At 43.4% G+C, this 18,130-nt stretch overlaps 3 protein-coding genes across 6 annotated transcripts; all 3 read right to left on the bottom strand.

Annotated features, from left to right (window-relative positions):
- Positions 1 to 6,312: 6,312 nt before the first annotated feature.
- Positions 6,313 to 8,180, bottom strand: LOC117900089 (galectin-8). Its single transcript, XM_034810299.1, has 2 exons — positions 6,951 to 8,180; positions 6,313 to 6,894 (listed from the first exon to the last, which is right to left on the bottom strand). The coding sequence occupies exons 1-2, from the start codon at positions 8,116 to 8,118 to the stop codon at positions 6,839 to 6,841; spliced, it is 1,224 nt and encodes a 407-aa protein (XP_034666190.1). The 5' UTR covers positions 8,119 to 8,180; the 3' UTR covers positions 6,313 to 6,838.
- A 147-nt stretch (positions 8,181 to 8,327) lies between these two features.
- LOC117900088 (galectin-9) lies at positions 8,328 to 12,265 on the bottom strand. 3 transcript variants are annotated; one of them, XM_034810297.1, is made up of 3 exons: positions 12,158 to 12,265; positions 9,522 to 9,637; positions 8,328 to 9,460 (listed from the first exon to the last, which is right to left on the bottom strand). In XM_034810297.1, the coding sequence occupies exons 1-3, from the start codon at positions 12,239 to 12,241 to the stop codon at positions 8,437 to 8,439; spliced, it is 1,224 nt and encodes a 407-aa protein (XP_034666188.1). In that variant the 5' UTR covers positions 12,242 to 12,265; the 3' UTR covers positions 8,328 to 8,436. The 3 variants fall into 3 exon arrangements, with proteins under 3 accessions (XP_034666188.1, XP_034666187.1, XP_034666189.1); XM_034810296.1 differs by lacking the exon at positions 12,158 to 12,265 and adding an exon at positions 11,211 to 11,660; XM_034810298.1 differs by lacking the exon at positions 12,158 to 12,265 and adding an exon at positions 10,049 to 10,688.
- Positions 12,266 to 12,817: 552 nt separating this feature from the next.
- Positions 12,818 to 17,700, bottom strand: LOC117900086. 2 transcript variants are annotated; one of them, XM_034810295.1, is made up of 5 exons: positions 16,954 to 17,700; positions 16,554 to 16,685; positions 14,616 to 16,491; positions 13,943 to 14,573; positions 12,818 to 13,878 (listed from the first exon to the last, which is right to left on the bottom strand). In XM_034810295.1, the coding sequence occupies exons 1-5, from the start codon at positions 17,089 to 17,091 to the stop codon at positions 13,557 to 13,559; spliced, it is 3,099 nt and encodes a 1,032-aa protein (XP_034666186.1). In that variant the 5' UTR covers positions 17,092 to 17,700; the 3' UTR covers positions 12,818 to 13,556. The 2 variants fall into 2 exon arrangements, with proteins under 2 accessions (XP_034666186.1, XP_034666185.1); XM_034810294.1 differs by having other exon boundaries at positions 12,819 to 13,878; positions 13,943 to 16,491.
- Between the last annotated feature and the right edge of the window lie 430 nt (positions 17,701 to 18,130).

Below are 18,130 nucleotides of genomic sequence, written 5' to 3'. Positions count from 1 at the left end.
GTGATTGTCGTGCAGCATGCAGCAGGCAGTCTTATCGATCAAAGCAATGCCCCCGGTAATAACTGTACGCCAAGCTCCTCCTCCTCCGCTGAGACTAATCAGTAGTAAGACGCTGCGAAAGTGAAGTAATTTGCATTTCTACCACTTGACTTTCCATTTTAATTCTTATTAAATTAACTGACTGGCATAAGACTGATGTAATTGTAGTAGTCTATTTCAAATGCTCCGGATACCAGTTGGCAATAAAAAACTTACCTTAAAAGCGGTTGCTCTTGTCAATGAAGGCCCCCCTGTAGCCGGCTGGCCGTAATTGCATATCAATGAACCTAGAATTAAATGTAAGCGCACAAATGTATACATATGTATGTATATGTACATATATTTTATGAATTTTTTAATTCGCTGTTTTCCAATCATAAATTAAATGCAGTTTTAGCCATAGTACAATTCTGTAGAATATGCAAAATCGGAAGTTCATTGAACTTTTCCATGGGCTTTATGGCCATATGCGCAATTGTTGCGCCCGTCTGTCTGCTGGGGAATTGCAATGATTTGACATTTCATATAGGAATCTTTGGCTTACGTTAGATTATGAAGAGCAGACTGTCCTTAAAGGTATAGTAATTCATTTCGTGGATGGTGTCTACCTTTTTAGAAGGTAGGTTTGTTGGAAAATCGAAATAAAAATCATTTTCAAAGCAAAATAATTGAAGCAATCGTCAAAAGATCATCAAAAAATAATGAAATAAATTTTGCGAACGCACTTAAAATGCGACAAAGCTAATTTATATTCCGACAACACAACGGCGGGAACTCAAGAGCACAGGAGAGCAACAAAATAAAGTAAAACAACAAAAAATTTAAGGCAGGAGGGTATGGGCAGCCAAGCGACTGCAGGCCGCGCTGTTCACTGATATTAATAAGATTTATTCTCACATTAAAACTCTTTCTTTCTCCTTGCGCAGCCACACAGTCGATACACAGTCTTGTGGCCCAGCCATTCGAAATCAAACAGAGGCTCCGACTGTAGTTTTGGAGCTTCGACAGAACGCCAACCTCGTGAGGTTCACTGCCTGCCTGCCAGCTCCAACTTCAAAGACATTAAACAAATGGACATCTGTTGCCAGCCAGCGAACAAGTAAGGGTGCTTAGTGGAGTCTGCCACGAGGAGACTGCCACTGCCAACGAACGCAAAAAAACAAAAATTAGCGTTTGTGTAAACAATTAAAATAAAATAAACTATGGCAAGTCGGTGCATCACATGTCGTGACGCGATGTTGTTTTAGTGGGTAGCAAACTGAGAAATTGTTGCGCAAATATTGGTTTAAATTTGGTCTAAAAATACCCCCTTCCAACTTCCAACTGTGGTTGCTGCCTTTAACTTGTACACCAGACATCAAATATTTGTCGCACCTGTCGCAGGTGTGGCCAATGTCTATTTCGGGTCGCACTTGCGCGTGTGCCGTGCGAGGGTGAACCAAGCGGCGTCTTGGCATCACATGCTGTGCGGCTCCAAAAGCGTGATCCGATCATTTAATATGCGTATAAAATGTACACTAGAAATAAGTACAGCTAAGGCTGGAGAGTCTGAGGTTAAAAATAGCAAAGAAAATAAGGCAAAACTTAGCGCTTCAAGTTAAACAAATAAGAAAAAGGGCTCATGCTCACGAGACTTTATTGAATATGGTTTGAAATATATGTACATATGTATGTGTGGCGTGTGCATATGTACATATGTATGTGGGCTGGGTTTGGCCAATGGCGATCCCTAGACAAAACACCAAAACGAGCAAGGGCGAATTCGCGTCACTGCGAATTCCAAACACGAGAGCAAACGCAAAGAGAAAGCGAAGGAGAGCGAGATGAGAGCGAGAGGGGAGCTTTCGATCCAATCCGACGTAAAAGGTTGTGTGCGAGACCAGACGACGAACGACGCAGAAATCGAATTCTTGTACCGTTATACCATATTTAATCACTTATTAACCTTTACTTATAAACAATAAACATAAACCCCCACATATGTATATGTTTATTCAATGTAGAACTACTTTCTAGCTTTCCATCCAAAAAGGGATAAATATAGTAAAGCGATTTCACAGCTGGCGGAATTTAGTCCCCGTGTGTTGCTTGCGATTCATTGGCGCCACGATTGCATGGCACAAGTGACAATTTTTAAATAAAACCAGACGGCTGGCAGGCTAGTGGCAGTGCCACCACTGCAATCGTTGACCAAGCTAAACACACAAAAGAATAAAGTAGAAACAGAAACGAAAGCTATTAGGCGGCGCGACGCGACGCCTTGCGACGGCTACTCCTCATTGCATGCCAAATGTTTGTCTCGCCAGTGTCGCGTAAAATATTTGAAATAAACTGGATCTTGCAGCTATTTATGCATGTGCAATGGGCAAGATCTAACGTAGAATAGTCTCGGTCCATGTGGGATTCTTGGTCATCTTGTTCCGATATTTATAATACGGGGAGCTCAGTTCTAACCATATTGACACGCAGTTGCTCATTGAATAGCTGCTGGCTTCTGTGACCAATTATCACGTAATTTGCGGTAATTTAAGTACAAGCGTTTGTCTGTGCCTTTGACTTTCTGTGTGCGCAATTGACGTGGCAGACGGGCATTTAAATTGACAGCTAGACAGACGGTGCTGCGGTCAGCACTGCGCATGTGCGCAGACATCAACACAAAAGTGTCGCCAGATCTGATGGAGCACTCCTCGTCGCCAGCGACTGTGCATAAATGTCGCTTGTGGCGCCAACGTTTAGCATTAAATTAAAAATAGTTAGAGTCAGGTCAGCTACGCTACGATCAACTTTTAAGCTAATTGAGGAGCCGTTAGATAATTTTTGGAAAGTTTAATGCAAAACTGCACGCAACAGTTGGTGGAAAGTTCTCATTAAAACATATGTGGGGGCGTCCTTTAAATTCCTTTCTTTACTACACTAAAGGCATATTTTGTGCACTCCTTCGCTGCCTTTTATTCAAAAGGGTCCCTTGGTCTGCACATCTGCGTGAAAGAATTTCAAATTATCTTTTAACAAACTCTTCTTTGATTTGATTTACTTCAGACACGCAACATGGGACTGAATGCTTCATGAACTTTTTTGGGCACTAAAATCAACACAAGCAAATGCAAAAAATAGGCCATTGATTAAGGTATATCTTTATTAATTGAATGGCATACCTGACTGCATATTTATCTATCAATTCTGAGAAAAAAATCAGGTCTGAACCAGACTCGGGTTGTCTGAACTGCGTCATAGAACAAACTGATGCAATTTTTACTCTAGTTTACAGCAGAACCATGCAAAATTGTTTATGAAACTTGCATTTGGCTTCTACAGCTTCAACTTCTACGTCTCCAGTTCATCTTTGGCAATGTCAAAGCAGCGGCCCGAAGCCTGCAAGCCAAAATGGCAAGTGCAACATCTGGGTGCAGCATCACCATCGACTGGCAGGATTAAATGCACAATCCCAGCGAAGTCACTCTCACAGAGCGCATTAAGAGCCCACCCCACACACGCAGAGGTGGCCTTTCCCCAAGGCTGACTGACCAACACGATGCCTATCAGCAGCGCAACAAAATGTACACATTTGGTGTACCAGCTACCAGCTGTGGCCACCGCCACTGCCACTGCCCCATCTCCATTGAAACCAAAGCAAACCAAGGCTATCCAGTTTAATCCTGGCTGCAATGTAGGAAGACATGCGCATTGCATTGGCGCCAGCGTGTCCAACGTCCACGCCACATGCCTTGGCCGCTGGACCCGCCGCCGCTTATCATCCCACTCGTCTGCCTCGTTCAGGCCAAATGTGCCACATTGAGAATGAAGCATATACAGAAATGTATACACATCCATAATGGGCATGCATATAGATATTTTGCCAGTTGAGTTTTACTTCAATTTGTACTTATGCCAATTCAATTTACATCTTAGAAAACGGACACCGAATGGGTACAAAAAAGAGTCAAATTTCGGTAACTCCCTTGAAGAATTGTAGCAGCAAAACCAGCGAAACTTTCGTGCAGGCTCCCGAAAAATAAATAAAATAAAAAAGGGTTTTTTGTAAAACAAAAGCAAGTAGCAAAATAAAACAGACGCCGATGCCGACCCGCTACCCGCTGCTGCTGCTGCCATTTGCCGACGGCCCGTCCCGTGGCTGGCGACGACAACGCCGAAAAAGGAAGCAGGCAGCAGGCAGCAGGAACGATGTGATGTGTCCCAACTACCATATAAAAATATGCAATCAAACGAGTGTAAGATTGATCTCGGGCGATATTCTGAGAACTGGAGAGTCGGAGCGGTCGCTCGGTCGGTTGGTCGGTTGGTTGGTCGGTTGGTTGGTTGGTTTGTGGGTCCCTTAGTTGGAGGCGAAACACAAACACAAACACATGCACGGAGCTGCAACATTTCTCAAGCAGGATCGGACGTAGGTTTTGGCAGAACCACAGAGCTTGCCATTTGAGTGAATTTATCGCGGACAGCAATGGGCAGCGACAGCCGCAGCTTGACGAAAATGTAAACTAAAGGATTTTTGAGTTCATATTTATAATATATAGTGAAAAGTTTGCACTACTTTGCTAACTCGATTCTTACCGATCGAACATCGAGCGCTGGAAGCTCAAGGTCCTTCTGTTAGCCCCTTCCGAGCGCACACACAAAAGGTCTGTTGTCACTTCCCTGGCACGTAATTGATTCTGACAATTCTTGCAACGCACTCGCATTGACACTGTCGCCTGAATCCATGGGATTAGCACATGCACATGATATAATATACAATGCAATCGTGTCCTGTGCGAACAAAAAAGGTGATTGATTTCGTGGTCTTTCAGCGGTCTGTCCACGCACCAATTTTTCGTTAACTTCTTTTTTTGGACGTAATTCGGATGGCGACGAGGAGCATTCAGCTTTTCGTAGAATGCGCGAGTACGTCGCATGCGAAACGAGTTGCATTCCGTTGACCATTTCAAACAATTGCCACTGGCAGCTGCTGCACCAGCAGCAACATCCACGGGCAGGGGCACGGGCAGGGGCACGGGCAGCGATGCCAGCGGACAAAACCCCAATTGAGGTTTAATTTAGAATGTACCCACTGCCACCGCATTGATTGCGCTCCGTGTTCTGTGTGACAACAGCACACAGTTGGAATATTGATAAGCCCCCGCGCGATACTCCAACTGCAGTGCAACCAACAACCAACAACCAACAACCAAGTGCGGCTCTGGCACTAATCGTCGCAGGCTGCCGGACCACGACATGTTGTAAAATGGTGCGAATGCATTTGTTACCATTTTACTTCAGCCCAATTTCCACCGCTTTGATTGGTCTTTTTTTTTTGGACGGAAATTCTTCAATGCGAAATTTTGTACAGGTCCTAATTATGCCTGGTTTAGCGAAGGTTTGCAAAGGGGTACGAGAATGGAGAGACACAGCTAGAGCTCTGACAGATGATTCTGCGATTCAGAAGCAATATCGCAGGAGCACAATAATCGAGGGGAAGCCATCCGAATGGGGATTATATCATGAACAAACAATAACTATAACTAAACATGATTAAAGGTCTGACATCAACAACCTATTAATTGAATTAATAGCATAATCAATCTGGAATCAATTTTGAAGCAATGCTCCGCAGAAGGCATGCAGAAAATGCGAAATTGGATCATCGAAATGCCGAAGGGACTGCCCAAGAAGCGACACGAAAAATATGAAATTAATAATTAACAGGCCCAGCGGCAACTTCAGCAGCTGGGCAACAAACGACAGCAGCGATAATTACTACACGGGAGCTGACAGGAGCTCAGCCTGAATACAAAATTCGAGCTGCTAAGGCAACAAATTTAAGATTGAAAATTGAAGAACGAAAGGCAGCGAACTTGCTACCATTTGGAGCTATCCAAAACCGCTTAATTATTTAAATTTAATTACCGAAAATGAATCTCTCTTTTTTGCTCACATTTTTGAGAGAAATTTTAGAAGTTTGTCAATGAAATATTTTGGCATTCGAAGAGTGTATTGTATCAATTGGAAATATTAATATCAAGCCACCAAAGCCATAGTCAAAAAGGATGCATTCCAACTGTGCACCTTAAATCGCAGCTGTAAGTAATCCCACTTCATTAGCAAAATGGGACCAAAGCATGCGTAACACGTACGAAAGTTGAGCCATAAATAATATTTTTTTTCTTGGCAGAGCGGCGACGACGACGACGAGGACTACTTCCTTTGGCAAGCCCTGGGAAATATTTACACAGGGCCGACGTTTTGGGCTTGAATTATTTGTGCTGATGCTCTTTTTGCTGGCCATGCCAAAACAATGTCAACTGTCTTGCTAAACACATGTAGACATAAACGTCAATTGCGGACAGCAGTGCTCAGTGCTCAGTGCCCACTGACGACGACCCTGACAGAGCTGCGAGCACTGCAGCAATACAGTGTCCTTAATCGATTATCGTTTTTAATAATCAATTTCCGAGGCCCTTCTTCAGAGCGGTCTGGACTGCTGCTGCTGCTGCTGCTGCTGCTCCTGCTGCGGTTACGTGCTGCTTATGGGCACAACGACAGGCACATTGACATTTATGAGTTGGATCGCGGCGCACTCCAGGGCAGGGCAGGGCAGAGCAGAGCTATTTTAATTGCAGAAAATGCTGTCTACGTTTGCCAAAGATGAAATCATAAATCTGCGCACACACGGTGCCCCTCGTTGCTCTCGGACAGCGCCAGCCTAGACCGACGACGTGGCTCTTATAAATTTGTACAACATGTCTTTCGACAGGTTGCGCTTCCCTCCATTGCATGGAGAGATAAAATAACATTTTGAGAAATATTATTCAAGGTGAGCCTGGCGCAGGGTTCTGATAGCACGCTGAATGATTGATTGGCCTGAGGGGGGGAAAGTTAAAGCTTCGATCTGTAGATATCTTTTATGGAACACTCACCATTTCGTCGCCGCCCCAGCCTGGTGGTCTCGATGACCACATCCCAGAGCCGAACATCTCCGCGGATATTCACAATATCCACGCACTCGGGATTCATTTGATGCTTAAACCACAGCAAGTGTCTTCGGTTCACGAACAACTCGTAGTAATTAGGACGACAAGCAATTAATATGACAAACGCTTTGCCGGGTCTCAGGCTTGTGTGCAGCCGTGAGGCTTTCCGCTTCACATGGGAGCCGTTCAAGTAGGCGCTTCGTGTTATGATTACCTTGCCCACTTTGTCGCGAGTTTTGCGCAAGAAACTCGGGCTAAAATAGAACGAAACCGTTGGATGTGGCCAAATTTGCTGGCCCTGCTGCAGGGCTACACTGAAGCTCTGTGGCATCAGGCGTACGCGGCCCTCGATTCGCACTGCACGTCCCTCGATGAGCTTCTCGTGGTTTGGCACACGGCCGTAGAATGGAAGTGTTAGATTAGCTGTCACTTGCCTTGTGGCCTTCTGCAGTCGGGATAAAATGTCCAACTTGGCCTCCCTGGAGCCAGAGCTTCTAAGGATACTGTTGCCCTCGCCATTGAGCCATTTCAATACATCAGAATCGTAGACAAAGGGCAGAGCTCGAGCCACTGATTGGGCCAAGCGGATGGGATACTCTGTCACATAATATTTATCAATGACAATGTCATCGATGTCCCCACGCAGATCGACAGCAGCCAGCCAACTGTAAGGCATGCGATGAGCGTACTCAGCAAAATGATAACCATTCACCGAAATGTAAAACGATTCCACTGTGAGGAGTATCTGCATCCAAAAAGTATCCCCGCGTCGCAGTTGAAAGGAGAGCGGCGATGAATTCTCCTCAATGCCCCACTTGCCCATGAGGCGGGAGTTGCGCACAATGTAGTTCTGAGGCAATCGTGCGCCGAGCTGCAGCAGCACATCGCAATGATCACAGCTATCTTTACCCTTGAAGGTGAGGAAGTCGATGGTAAAATGTTCACATGCATTCAGTATGAGTCCGTGAAAAAAGAAACTTAGGCCCGGCCTGGGCGGATCGAGCAGCTTAAAGTGTTTGCGTCGATTGGCAGCAGTGCGTTCCTCATAAAACATGGACATGGCATCCCTGTCTCGTCGCAGGGCTACAGTGGCAGCACCGGGTAGGAAATTCATGACGGGTCTGCATGCTCGAGGTAGAATCTTGTGTGCAGAAATTCAAAATGTTTGCTAACTGAACAGATTTTGACAGGAAAATAAACGAAAAACATTAACAAAAACCCCGAACAATAGTGGTTTTAAACCAAAGTGAAAATAAATTGAGGCAAATGTGAGCATAATGCTGATCTGCTGAGATCTTTTCCTGGAATTTATAACACTTTTTGTTACTGATAAAAAACAAGCTTAGCATTTTATTATATTATTATTGTCGCTCAACAACTGTGGAAAAAGACATGAATAAACAAAATGTACATCCAGCTGGCTGCTTCCCCGCTAATATTCATCATCCATCATTGGATTGTGATAGATTCGCATATTCTTGCCCTTAACCTTTGGATTGTGCTCCAGTGTGACGTTCCATAGCTTGACATCTCCTTGTATGTACACAGTGTCCACTATCTCGGGGCTAACTTTGTATTTAAACTCCGTAATAAACTGCTTGTTGACATAGACTTCAAATGATTCCTTGGCACATACAATGGCCAAGCTAAATGTACGCCCGGGACGGAAATTGGTATCCAACTCTGAGCGTTCCTCCACCGCCCAGCTGCCATTGTACCAGGCATTGCGGCAGACCACAGCTTTGCCGATTGCTCCACTGCTTGCCTTCGAGAAGCGTGGATTTAAATGGAATGCTATTACAGGATGAGGCCATATGTCCCGGCCCTGCTGCAGGTTGATGTAGAATGAATGCGGAAGCAGCCGCACGCGTCCTTCGATCTTCAAGCATCTGCCCTCGAATAGAGAGTTTGCTGGCAGAGCACCATAATACGGCAATGTGAGTCCAGCATCGGTTGTGCTGTGTGTGCTCTTCGGGGAACTATCTGTATGGGTAACTGGCGCACTGATGAGGCACCACTCATGAGGTATATTGATGGCCTCCTCCACGTTGGCATCGATTTCATCGAGTCCTTCCACTATGTGCAGCTCAATTTTCTTGGCCTGTGACTCGGGCAGTCGTTGAGGATAGTTTTCCACCACGATTCGCTGCATTTCCACATTTTCCACATCGCCCTTAACCTCCAGCAGTTGAACTGCGCCATAAGGAATCCGATGGGCATACTCAGCAAAGTGATTGCCATTCACCGAGATCATATAGCAGGCGTCTGTGATGAGCACTTGTATAGCGAATTTATCGCCTCTGCGCAGCAAAAATGGCAGTGCTGATGAGACTTCCTCGCTGCCCCATATATCGGCCACTTTGCTGTTGCGCACGATATAATTCTGTGGCAATCGTGGGTTAATGTGTAGCGCCACATCCCGCGTCTCATTGGCGTACACAAAATTGATGGAGAATCTGTTGGTTTGGGAATGCTTTTATTAGATTTATATTCAACCAATTTAACTGACTTCCTTACCTTTCGCAGTTAATTGCTATGCTGCCAGTAATGGTGAAGCTCACTCCTTCGCTTAGTTTACCAATTTGTTCGTTGCTGTACTTGGGCAGTGCATCGGAATACTCGTAAAATGAGGCCTAAAATGTGAAGTTGATAAAGTTGTTACAATATTTATCCAAGCATTGTTGTTACAATACTGCGTAGCTGCATCAGTGGATCATGGTTGTGGGTTAGAAAGGATAACAGCATTTTAAATTAAAAATAACACAAACAAAAGGACTACTAAACTTAACAAAAATCAAGTTCAATTGTACAATTTGACACCCGTTTAAATGTATAAATTTCAATGCAACATTTAGGCATTGTTTCTTCTTCCCAGCATTAATCACACTCATAAGTTCAAATTTCTTCTGTTTTTCGAATTGCTTCTGGTTGCTATTGCCTATGAAAACATATTATTTATAAGTAAACGAAGTTCCACATGTAGTACATGGGTGTGTACACACACGCATACACATGTACATACATATTCATTACTTGCTGCTTACCTCATTCAAACCGCCTTGTTTGGCCTGGTCACAACAGCAGAGAAGCTTTCTACATAAAACCCCCAGACACATTGTTCATAAATCCTTAGCTAAAGTGGAGGCTAGACTAAAACTTTAATAACAATTAAGTTTTGTACTTCAATTTATGCATTCCTTGGTACATTCGATAAAAACAGTAAAAAACATTTACAGCTATTTATGCATATATTTATTGGAAGGCCCCTGAGTGTGAGTTTCCCCTTCAATCAATAATATTTCGATTTATATCTGATTTCACGTAGCTGAATGATGATTCAAACGCTGTCCTTGTACTAACAGTTCACAGTACATATAAGTATAATTATATATTGTACAATTGTATGTATATAGCATGAACTTGGGCACTACAATATATTTATTTTGGTTCCCATTGCCTCGACTAGTCGTGAGATTTTATGGCGTCACAGAATCTATGTCTAAGGAAGTAACGCCCTAGAACACAACACCTGCTAGAACTATTTAACTATTTATATTGATTTTATCAAAAACAGCCACTTTTTGATTATTTCGATTTACAAAATGTTTTGCCTGCTGCCACCGAAGTTGTTTATATTTCTTCGGCTGTCTCACGTCTCGCGAATGACTCGCTCAAAACAACACTGCGACAGCGCTGAAAGCTCTCTAGACAATATAATTTTAATGTGGAATGTCTACAGACACTGAACAGATATTCGTACTTAAGTATGAGCCGCTGTACGAGCTTCAGTGTGAGATAATACACATTTAATCGCTGAAACTTATACATTTGTCAATAAGAGCATATAAAGTATGTGCCAGGAGAAAACACAGCCAAGAGTGGGACACTTTTTATGCCATGACTGTGTGAAACAGCTGTTCAAAGCTTTGCGGTGCGCGAACAAATGCGAAAGAGAGAAGACTCTTTAGAGCACGCTAAATGTCACAGTAAAACGCAAAAAAGAGTAAATTGAATGTACATATGTATGTACATTTGTCAACACATTTACGCACCTACAATGTACATTTGTATGAAGATGTACGTTCTAATATTATAAAACATGTAACAAAAAAAGCCTATCGAGCTCGCGTTCGTACACACACATAGAACACATACACAGTAGAATATATCGCTGGTCTGTCATATGTATGTTTACTGATTACGTACATTGAACTCACTGCCATCGACAACTTCGATGTCAGCCAAATAATCCAGCTGGCGAAGGTGCTGACGCTCCGATTCCTGAAACCTTAAATGCAGCTCCTCGGCTGTGTCGTTGAAATTTCCAATCATTTGGTTACACTCTGCGCCGGCCTCAATGGCAGCAAAATCAACAACATCTCTCCTACGGTGCATGTTTTTCGCGTTTGTTTTGCTCTGACGCAACCAGAACTCCCGGCAATGAAATCGAAACAATTCTAGACGACGCTTGGTGTGGTAGTAGGTTAAACTGCGCTCAATGTTAAATGCGTTTTGCCACAATGCATCCGACAGATCGAGGAGTTCGCGAACGGAGCGACAGACTAGTAGTATTATTGCCGTCATACTAAAAAAAAACGGGTTAGCGAATTTACACGTTTCTCGCGATGCAGATGCGATTTCACTCTCTTTCTTTTCTCTCTCACACTCTCTGGTTTATTCAGCGCAGACTTGTCAAGAGATGGGGTCTCAGTTTTATGGATGCACACATACAGACATATGTATATTTTCATACAAAAGTTCTCATCGGCTGACATGTGTTGGTGCCTGTTGATATTTTTTCTGTGCGCACAGTTCTCTAGTCTCTACTATTCTATGCTGGTGGCCGCCACCTTTATGCTAAAAGTTTACATTCACAATGAAACCAAACCAAACCAAACGTTTTCGTTTTGATAAGGTGCGAGGTTTATAATTGGGGTGCGATGTACATATCTCATAGTTAACACGTACATACATATTTATAAATATGTACATATGTACATACAAGCCAGTGGTCGTTGTCTATTGCAAGTTTCGATTACTGTGCCGCAATCAGTTTATCAGCATTTATCAGACAGTTTTTACCCAGGGATGTTACACTTCATTTGATTAACACATGACATAAATTATGGTCCAAAATTGTATTTAGTACTTACTTCATCCTGTAAAAAGTGCTGCTGATGTTCTTCATCGCTGCCATAGTTCGCCTCACGCTTTCGCTTTCCACAGCAGATATTCATAATTTAGGCTACACACTGCCCAAAAAAAATGTAAACCAGTGATAATTGGTACAAAATATATATCATACATATGTATGTATGTACATACATACATACATGTGTAGTATGTCATCAATCACCGCCGTTATCAGTTAACGAGATCTGGATAAAAGCAATTTAACGATAAGTGTTTAGATTTTGCCTGTGAGTTTTCTCTTGAAGAAAAAAATTAGTTTTTTGTTATGATGAGCAGTGTTGATCGTTATTCTTTCCTTGCGAGGGAGAAGCACTCAGCTGCAAATGTTATTTTGCCATAGATATAAGACACAACCGCCGCGCTTCGCGATACATATCCAACTGATGAAGGTTTTCGCTTTGTTTTTACTTATTTTCATCAACTGACTCAGACAACCTGTGCCCATGTGTTTGTAGAATCTTTATTTGGTACTGCAGCACTGGCTAAGTTTTGCTGCTCAGGAGAAGCGAGCTATGGTGATGTTTGGAGAACTCAAAATCGGGAACTCGCACAATTAGTTGAACTCTCTTTCACGCAGTAGATTTAAAATATTTAAAAAAGAAAAACAATTACATGTACATATGCATATTACTTATTCCAATTATAGTTTTGATATAGTTCGTTTATACATATCCTAATATACAAAGAAATGGTTGATATTTATTTCTGAAACAATAATGTTGCTGTGGTAATCCGGTAACAGATTGAACTTTGATCTTATTAAACTAAAACTGAAAGGTTATATAGAATTAAAACTGAGCAACTTAATAGTAGACTTCAAACTTACTCTTTACATACTTATACAGAACAACAGCTACCATTTATAAGGAGCTCTTAATCATTCGTGATCTTCTGTTTTTCCGATGGTTTTGTTCAATGAAAGTTAATGAAAACTTTGTTAATTATTCTTCTCATAAAAACTGTATAATCGCCTTGCATAGCTTATGCTAGTTATTTTCTATATCAGAGTTTTTTATGTACATAAATTTCCTTATTTGGATAAGATGTTGAAAGAAACGTTTAAAATCATAAAAATGTATTCCATAAAGATGCAGAAACTAAACCAAATCAGAGTATATATTCATTAACATTTTCAAATAGTTGAACTATTTTCGCACCATTGCGGTTATCCAGCTTCAGCTGCAAAAGTAACTGCTCTTAACTATAAGATATTTTATGTATTCGCGTGTGTACATTGTACACATCGATCATTCATCATGCATGAGAACGCTGCTTAGAATATATTATATTTGTCGAAAAATATATTGTCGTATTTGATACGTGAAAGGTAAGCAAAGTCGTTTGTGAATTTCAAACATCTCAACGTTGCCGTGTTGATCGTGTACCCATTGAGTGTTGTGATTTCAGGGCGGAGGATGTTAACGGTTTTTCACCGCTGGGTCCCTTATAATACTTGGACATAGTCTTGCTGGTGCGTGCGGGGCGATTGCTGCCACTGCTGCCGCTCCTTTCTAAGGCTTTCTCCCCTTCCGTTTTCAATGGCAAGTCATCATCCTCATCCCAACGCTCGGGTTTCTTTTCCTCATCCGCTGAGTCTTCCACCAATAAGTCCGTCTTGGATTTGCGGTTACGACGATTCCGCGACGAGGAAGAGCTTACATCCGTCCGTTCCGATTTTTCACTAAAAAGGGGGAAAATCAATTATTTATTGTTTTTTAATACATGGAACCATCAGCAGCACTCACTCTTTTGTCGTTGCTTTACTCTCTTCGGATACTTTGGATTTGCGTTTCAGCAGCGCCAGCTCTCGCTCAGCTATCGCTTTCTTATGCTCCTCCGCTGACTCAGAAGCGCTCGGCTTGGTGGTTGAATCTGCAAATTGTTTCACTGGCTCCTCCTGCTTGACTCGTTTCAATTGTTGCTGTTGCTCCTGGGCCTTTTTCAGAGATCGTTTCAGTGCACTTCGGAGTGTATCGCGCGAGCTCTCCGGTGGCACATCGTTACTCTGTGGCAGACCAATTGCCTCTAGCAGTTTTTGACCCAGCGCAGACTTGACATCCGATTTGCGTGCTCCAGTTTTGCCGACACCTTCGCTTTCGTTTAAATTACCTGTAGTAGCTGCATCAGTAGTTGTCTCAGGTTCAGGTTCCTGAGTGTTGGGTGTGACACTGTCGTTGGTTGTGGCTTCCGGAACGGTGCTAGTGGGTGCCTCTTCCAATGCCTCTTGAGGCTCTGGCGATTTCTCATCGATATTTGCATCAGTTTCGGCATTCTCAAATACGCTAGGCTCAGTGGTAACATCATTTTTATTGCCTTTAGTGGGTGTCAAAGGTTCTACCACGTGTTCTGGCTCTATGGTTTCAGGTAGTTCCGCTGACGGAATGACGGTCGTGCGCCTCTTCACAATTGGTCGTGTTATGAACGATGTTTGGGGTTGCTCGTTTACCTCACTTACATCAGAAACATCTTGAGCGTCCAGTAGTAGGTCAGGTTGCGGCTCGACCAGCACAATATCTTCCAAATTGAGATTACTAATGGAAGCGCTACGACGGCGGTGACTTTTAGTTTGTTGATCTTTTGACTCCTGCTGTTCCTTTAGCATTGAAACAAGTGCCTCGTTTAGCGCATCGGCTGGATTCGATCTGAATTGCGATAATAACATAGAGTTGATGTTCAGCAGCTCGTTGGTTACACGTTCCGCATTCGATGTCGTTGCTGCGGCCGAAGACTTTCCGGAAACTAATTCGCGTGCTCGCATCTTTCGTTGCGGACGCTTCACAGCGGGCACATCGACTGTCTTTATGTGCCTCAGTTGTGGTGGCTCCTGATCCGTGGGACTGGATGGCACCAATTGCACGGACGTTTCCGGAGGCAACTTATATGGCATTGCGCTCGATAAGTCTGCAATGTTTATAACCTCATTGGACGCCTGTGAAGAGTTAGCCATCGAGTTGGATGCGAACACGGATGTTGGCGATTGATTTTCGTGTTGCTTAGCCAATGCCAGCATGGGGGCCAAGTACGGCCCGAGCAGCTGTGTGAGATCAGTGTCTTGCAAGAGATTGTTATCAGACATAATACCCGCAAACTTGGAGTTCTTTAAACGCGTCATTTGCTCTTCACAATTTCCCTCTGACACTGGCCACTTCAGCGCCTTCAGAATAAGCCTCAACAAGTCAGGATCCCGTATAACACTGCCCAATGAAATGGCATCCGTAAGACTGGTCACATTGGGTATCGATTGAGCTGGTCCAGAACCGACATGGTGTGGACCGGTGGGTGTTAAGGTTAAGTCGAGCGTGACAGGCGCGGATTTCGTTGGGCTTGGAACAATCTTTCTATGCTTGGATGGCACCTTTTGAGCCAAGTGGTGGCCAGAATCCTTTTTCTTCTTGGGTGCCGCTATTATAATGTGCTCTGGCAGTGCTTCTTCCACGCATGGCTCACATCCGTACAGGGATTGGTGTGGCACTACCGTGGTGGTGACCACGGGTCTAACATCCTCAACTGGTGGTCGACTTTGGGACGATTTCAGCAGTGATACCTGTCCACTGTTTATGGCCTTTATATTGTTTAATGCATTTTTGAGATTTCTCCGTTTTTGCTGCAGCACGCTATTGGGTAGATTGGGCATGCCGACGCTACTGGAAGATTGTGGAGCCAGCACGGAAGAAGGATGAACATTTCTGTTATCCGTACGATTGGAGTTGGAGTCCCTTTGTCCTGCATCGTCCTTTTTGGTGCTTGTGCTGCTGCTACTGAAAGTAGGCGCATTGCCCGTCACACGTCCATGCGTTTGAATAAAGTTAATCACGCCTGCCGGCGACTGTTTCTGTTCCGTGCTGTGCTTTGATGTTTTTAAAGTCCTTGTTTCCGTATGCAGTGGCGCCAAGGATGGCGGATGCTGCATCGAACGCTGTGCTATCGACATTGGTGCCGAGCCGTAACGCGTGTCAACAAAGACGCTGCTGCGCCGCGCTGGTAAAGTATTGTTGCTTGTCCCGGTGCTTATGCTGATCATGCAGCTATTATTATAGCTGGAAGATGGAGCTGGCAGGGGCCGATCCCTTCGTGGCTCGATGCGGATATCCTTCAATCTAGCACCCACGACGACGTCTTCCTGTTCTTTGCGGCCCGCCTGGGGCGTAGATACAGTCATGGTGGTCTCAGGTGCACGGGACAGAAAAATCGGACGGAATTCATCAGTCACCGAAGGGTTTTCCACTCTTTTTTCAGCTCTCTGATCCATTGACATGTCGAGCCTAGCAGCCGTTGCTTCGCGATCATTTTTCGGCTGAAAGAATTTACAATATCAAAGCTTAACATTTTCACAATAAAGAGTTTTATTATATTTACCACTGTGCTTAGTAGAAAGTCCCGAAAAACAAGCTGTGTGTGCTTTGCTATGTTTGAAAGCGAAGATGTGGCCTCCACCTGACGATAGCAGGATTTGCAGAGTACCTTGGGCAGTGGGTCCTCCTCAGCCACCTAAAAAGAGATTAATTTATTAAAATACATTGTCTTCAACACATCTGTTCTTTTTCGGGGACCATCCATCGAAACGTCGGATGAGATCACCTTTATAGCAAATACACCTTGCTCTGTACTAGTCAATACCAGGGCTGCAGCAATAGAAATTTTAGTATTTTCTCTGCTGAGACACACTAAAAATGCCTTAGCGCGGTGCTGTTTTGCAAACTTTCTGAATTTAATTGCTACAAACTCAAGGTTTATTTGTTTTTATTTTTTTACTTACATTTAGGTAAAGATGACGCGATATTTTATCCTTCAAACCTTGGGTCTTGAATATGAAAACACTTTCGACCACCGAGTTGTTCTTGCTCTTAGTGTTGGCCGCACAAATACGACACAAGTGCTCAAATTGTGCATCCATTTTAAGAGTCTCACGTTGCACTCACACTCAAGGTGTTTAAGTATTGCACTCGAAATATTAATTGCATTTACTAAATGTCACACAAGCGCGGAACTAACTCCAGAGCCGCTCACTCTCGCACCTCACACGCGATTTGTTCTCAAGATGTTCACTAATTCACGCACACTGCATATGGTGGCTCGCCTTGCAAACTATATTTTTATAACATTTTTACAATTACAATTTCGTGAAAGTCGTGCGCTTACGGAACAGAGAGGCGGGAGAGAGAGCGCACGAATAATAACAAACTGTATTTATTCACATCCAAAGCGGCAGCAGAAGGAGAGAGCGCAAGTCAGCAGCAAATTGAGAGAGAACTGATCTTGCTCTCTCAAACTCACATTTTGCTTTCTTCTTTTGACGTTATCCGCACTCGCTATGCTATGTTTTTGGTTGAAAATAAATTTTCTTTCTCAAATATATTGTTTAAATGATATCAGCGCGTGTTTCTTTTCTGCTATAACGCTTCTATGGGGCCCTTGCGGTCCATGAGCTAAATTTTCCAGCTTTAAATTAACTTTTGCCACACGATTTCACTAACACTTGCGCTCACACGAGCCAACAAAATAAAAATGAGCGAAATAAACGTCGTTTGCTGTTACACTCTCCACCCGCCCATACATATGCATTCTTTCACGCACACACGAGCGCTCAGACGGCTTTACTGTACTCTCCACGTCGCTGTTGCTGTTGCTGTTGCTCTTGCTGGTGTTACACACTTACACACATTTTTTTATTTCTTTTTTTTGTGCATTGGTGTATGTGAACGCCTGGTATTCAGTATTCAGTCTGTTTGATGGCGCACAGCCAGTTTTCCGCTCTGTCCGTGTGGCCTCAATGTTTGTGCCTGTGTGCACTAACCAGGGTACAGCATGAATATCTGGATAGATAAGGCTGTTTCAAATTATGTCACTCAGTGTGAAGCCATTTATGGATATAATCTAAATGAAAAGTCACAAGTTGCTTGAATTTGTATAGTAGCTACTGTATACGCGTTTAC

Source organism: Drosophila subobscura, chromosome U (assembly GCF_008121235.1).
Source record: "Drosophila subobscura isolate 14011-0131.10 chromosome U, UCBerk_Dsub_1.0, whole genome shotgun sequence".
Classification (NCBI taxonomy): domain Eukaryota; kingdom Metazoa; phylum Arthropoda; class Insecta; order Diptera; family Drosophilidae; genus Drosophila; species Drosophila subobscura.
This window is presented reverse-complemented; position numbering and strand designations above follow the sequence as displayed.

Coding starts and splice junctions, on each gene's coding strand:
- LOC117900086 (XM_034810294.1), bottom strand. CDS start 17,091: ATGGATGCACAATTTGAGCACTTGTGTCGTATTTGTGCGGCCAACACT. Junction 16,492..16,553: donor ACTTTCTACTAAGCACAGTG/GTAAATATAATA, acceptor AAATTCTTTCAG/CCGAAAAATGATCGCGAAGC. Junction 13,879..13,942: donor AGTAAAGCAACGACAAAAGA/GTGAGTGCTGCT, acceptor CCCCCTTTTTAG/TGAAAAATCGGAACGGACGG.
- LOC117900088 (XM_034810296.1), bottom strand. CDS start 11,588: ATGACGGCAATAATACTACTAGTCTGTCGCTCCGTTCGCGAACTCCTC. Junction 9,638..11,210: donor TCGATGGCAGTGAGTTCAAT/GTACGTAATCAG, acceptor TTCACATTTTAG/GCCTCATTTTACGAGTATTC. Junction 9,461..9,521: donor ATAGCAATTAACTGCGAAAG/GTAAGGAAGTCA, acceptor CCAAACCAACAG/ATTCTCCATCAATTTTGTGT.
- LOC117900089 (XM_034810299.1), bottom strand. CDS start 8,118: ATGAATTTCCTACCCGGTGCTGCCACTGTAGCCCTGCGACGAGACAGG. Junction 6,895..6,950: donor GCTGGGGCGGCGACGAAATG/GTGAGTGTTCCA, acceptor TCCCCCCCTCAG/GCCAATCAATCATTCAGCGT.